This window comes from Ochotona curzoniae, unplaced genomic scaffold (assembly GCF_017591425.1).
Source record: "Ochotona curzoniae isolate NIBS_2020 unplaced genomic scaffold, NIBS_Ocur_1.0 contig_883, whole genome shotgun sequence".
Classification (NCBI taxonomy): Eukaryota; Metazoa; Chordata; class Mammalia; order Lagomorpha; family Ochotonidae; genus Ochotona; species Ochotona curzoniae.
Window position 1 is genome coordinate 52770821 of NW_024466599.1, and position 3263 is coordinate 52774083.

General features: G+C 43.4%; 1 gene segment (V, D, J or C); it reads right to left on the reverse strand.

Annotated features, from left to right (window-relative positions):
• Window positions 1–1889: 1889 nt before the first annotated feature.
• On the reverse strand, window positions 1890–2424 carry LOC121164962. The segment is given in 2 exon segments: window positions 1890–2224; window positions 2347–2424. Coding segments are annotated over 2 exon segments (390 nt in total).
• Between the last annotated feature and the right edge of the window lie 839 nt (window positions 2425–3263).

The following is a 3263-nucleotide window of genomic DNA, read 5'->3' on the forward strand; positions in this document are numbered from 1 at the left end:
CATGTGCCTGCTGACACTGAACCTTCCCATTCCCATTTCCTGTTCCTCTCTCTCTCTCCTTCTGATGCACCATTAGATTTAATCCTCAGCACTGGGTTTTCAGGCTCTTCTTCTGCCCTCTGCCCTTCAAACAGCCTCTTCTACCTGTCCAGTGTTCTGAGTTTGCATTGTGTGTGTGTGTGTGTGTGTGTGTGTGTGCGCGCGCGCGCGCGTGTATGTGTGTGCTGGTCTTTATCTCAGAACTGGAAACAAAGCTCTGATCTTGGGAATATAACTTTAAATGACAAAAGGATTTGACAGAATTATTAGCTAATTAATTTACTTTGGAAATCATTCTGAACTTTCTGTAAGATAGCATAGAATATAATCTTCCATATAACAGATGGCTGGGTCTAGGTCAGAGGGCCCAGGTGTGATAGCGGAGAAGATTGTTAGAGTGAGGAGAGGGAAGGGACACAGAAAAGGGCACCGAGAACATCTTAAAGCCATAAGAACAGACACTTGAATCCTCCCCTCTGGAGCTACCAGAAGCAGCACAGCCCTGCAGCCTCCTGGGTTTTATCCCAGAGAGGCCTCTGACAGGGAATATGGCACAGTGTGTCGCTTGACATCATAAACAAGTACAATCATTGATAAATAATAGTTTCCAACTAATACAAAAAAAACCCCCATAATTTCATCCCCTGGTACAACCTCTGTAATTGACTTACCTCTGAGATCCTCAAATGTCACTTTGTGCTCATTTCGTGTTACTTTGACTATATAGTGGGTGATAGGTGGGAGCACACATTGCTCTTCCTCAAATTATCTTAGTGATCTCTTGGGGACAAAGGAGTGTGAAAGCCTAGGGCTCAGCTATCAAAGGGTGTGTGGAGGAAGAGGTTCTGATTTGTTTGCTTTTCAGTTTCCATATTAGGAGGAGAAAAAAGATGTCAGCAAAGTTGAGAGAGTAGAGCTGAGTCTGAGAGATGAGAAGAGACATAGCAGGTGGGCAAAGATGGAGAAATATGAGATACTTCTTTCCCTACAAATCTGAACTGTAATCTCCACCATTTTGTGAAGGTTAGACGCAGTTGTATGTGGCAGGATGAATGCAGATGGGGTGGATTAAAGATCAGGAACAACACGAAATCAAACAGGTCCACATGATCCCTGGATTTCACATCACCTTGATTTTCTTGTACTCTGTCTCTAGTTACAGCCACAAATATGGTGTGAGTATAGCCATGTGGTATAAAGTATTTAAAAACATATTATCCTGAGTTGACAGTTCACCAGGGGTCTTGGGGCAAACACCACCAATGCCCTGAGATTTGAATGTCAGGAGACATATTCAGTACTTTCAACTGCATCTGCAAGCAGAACCAAGAATGAAGGACTAGAGAAGCACATGGAGGCTGCAGGCAGCTTAGAGCATCAGCTCGAGGGCTGAGGACCCCAGCGTCACCAACCTCATCCTTCTGTGGCAGATGGGTATTGGATTCTGGAAGAGCACAGAGTCCCATCTTTCTAAGATCATCGTCACTCATCCTCACATTCTTAGAACATTAAAATATAATTTGGATTCTAACAAACACTATTAATGTTTCTGCTTAAAAGATCATAACAATTCCCTCTTGACTGTATGAATCCACAACGATGTTGTAACATTGAGTACTAAGCATAATCACTTCTTTCCTTTAAATCAATAGAAACATGAACATATCCATGATGCAGGTGCCACAGAGGGAGAAAGAGAGGCTACAAAAGAAGTCCCAGGAACATTTGTTACTTTCAGGGACCAGTGAAGTCTGACTGCATCATAAAATGACTCCTAGAAGATGGAGGCCCCAGGAGGAGCAGCTGGGGCAGGCAAGGCTAACACTTCTCCTTTCCTGGGTAGTTTTTGTTCAGGTTTGTATCACTGTGGGAGTACAATCAGCTTCACTACAATCATATCCGCCTTGACAGTAGTAGGTTCCTGCATCGTCAGCCTGCACCGGGCTGATGGTGAGAGTGAATGATGTTCCAGATCCACTGCCCTTGAACCTTGAGGGGACCCCAGACTCTAAAGTGGTTGCAGCATAGATCAGGAACTTAGCAGGCTGCCCTGGTTTCTGCTGATACCAGGAAAGAAAAATGCTGAGCAAAACACTCTCACTTGACTGGCAGTTGATAGTGACTGTGCCCCCTACATCTGCAGACACCACGGATGGACTCTGGGTCACCGTGGCACATCTGGCACCTGAGAAGGGAAACACAGACACAAACATCCTCTCTGATTATCATGTTATTATTGGAGTGACAAGAAGATTTAATCAGCACTGATCACACTGGTTGAATTCAGGTTTTGGTGTTCTTTCTCACCTGGGAGCCAGAGCAGCAGGAGCCCCAGGAGCTGAGCAGGCACCCTCATGTCCATGCTGAGTCCTGACAGGCACTGACTCCTGCACAGGCTGTGAGCAGCCTGCTCATAAATCTGCAGGCTAGTGGGCTGTGCCCTGGGGACATGCAAATCTGAAGTGGAAGTGATATTTTTGTGCAAAGCAGGAGGGACCAGCTGATCTCATCATAACTGAGCACCAGGGAAATGTCTCCAGGTACCAGGTCAGCCCCGGGCTGCACTAATCTACTTGGAAACACCATGGAAAGGGGAACATCAGAGCCTATGAAACGTTGTTAGAAAATTAAATGCAATAAAAATAAATAAATAAATAAATAAAAAGATAACACCATGATCCTCCCTGGACACATTATATGACATAAAGCATTTGAGGAGCTTCTGACAAACTCTAAATGAGCTGAGGGACACGGTGGTGTCATCTGGTTGTATTTCATGGCTTTGTATCAATTTATAGGAGAGCAACTTATTGTTAGAGAATATACAGTACTTTCTTATAAGAAAATTGTATGAATTCTTGAACCTGTCCTAAAATTCTTCTCCTATTTTGCTTATTACTTATAGATTTCTGCGTTCTGAAGTTACTTTATTTGCTCTATTTAGATGACAGGAAAAGATGGATTCATAGATATTTAGAATGTGCAACACAATGACACTCATTCGGTGTTAGACTCTGAATAATGAGAAGCAATCTACTGCAGATAAATGCACCATAATATAGGACAGGGCTCTTACATCCAGAGAGTAACTGGGATGCCCCTTTGTTGATATGAGGGTTTCTGCAATACAATTTTTCTGCCATTGTGTCTCATTTCCTGAACTTCATCACCATAAAGCTCTGACTACTGATGTGAAATTCAATAAGTACAACTATCAGCAGTGT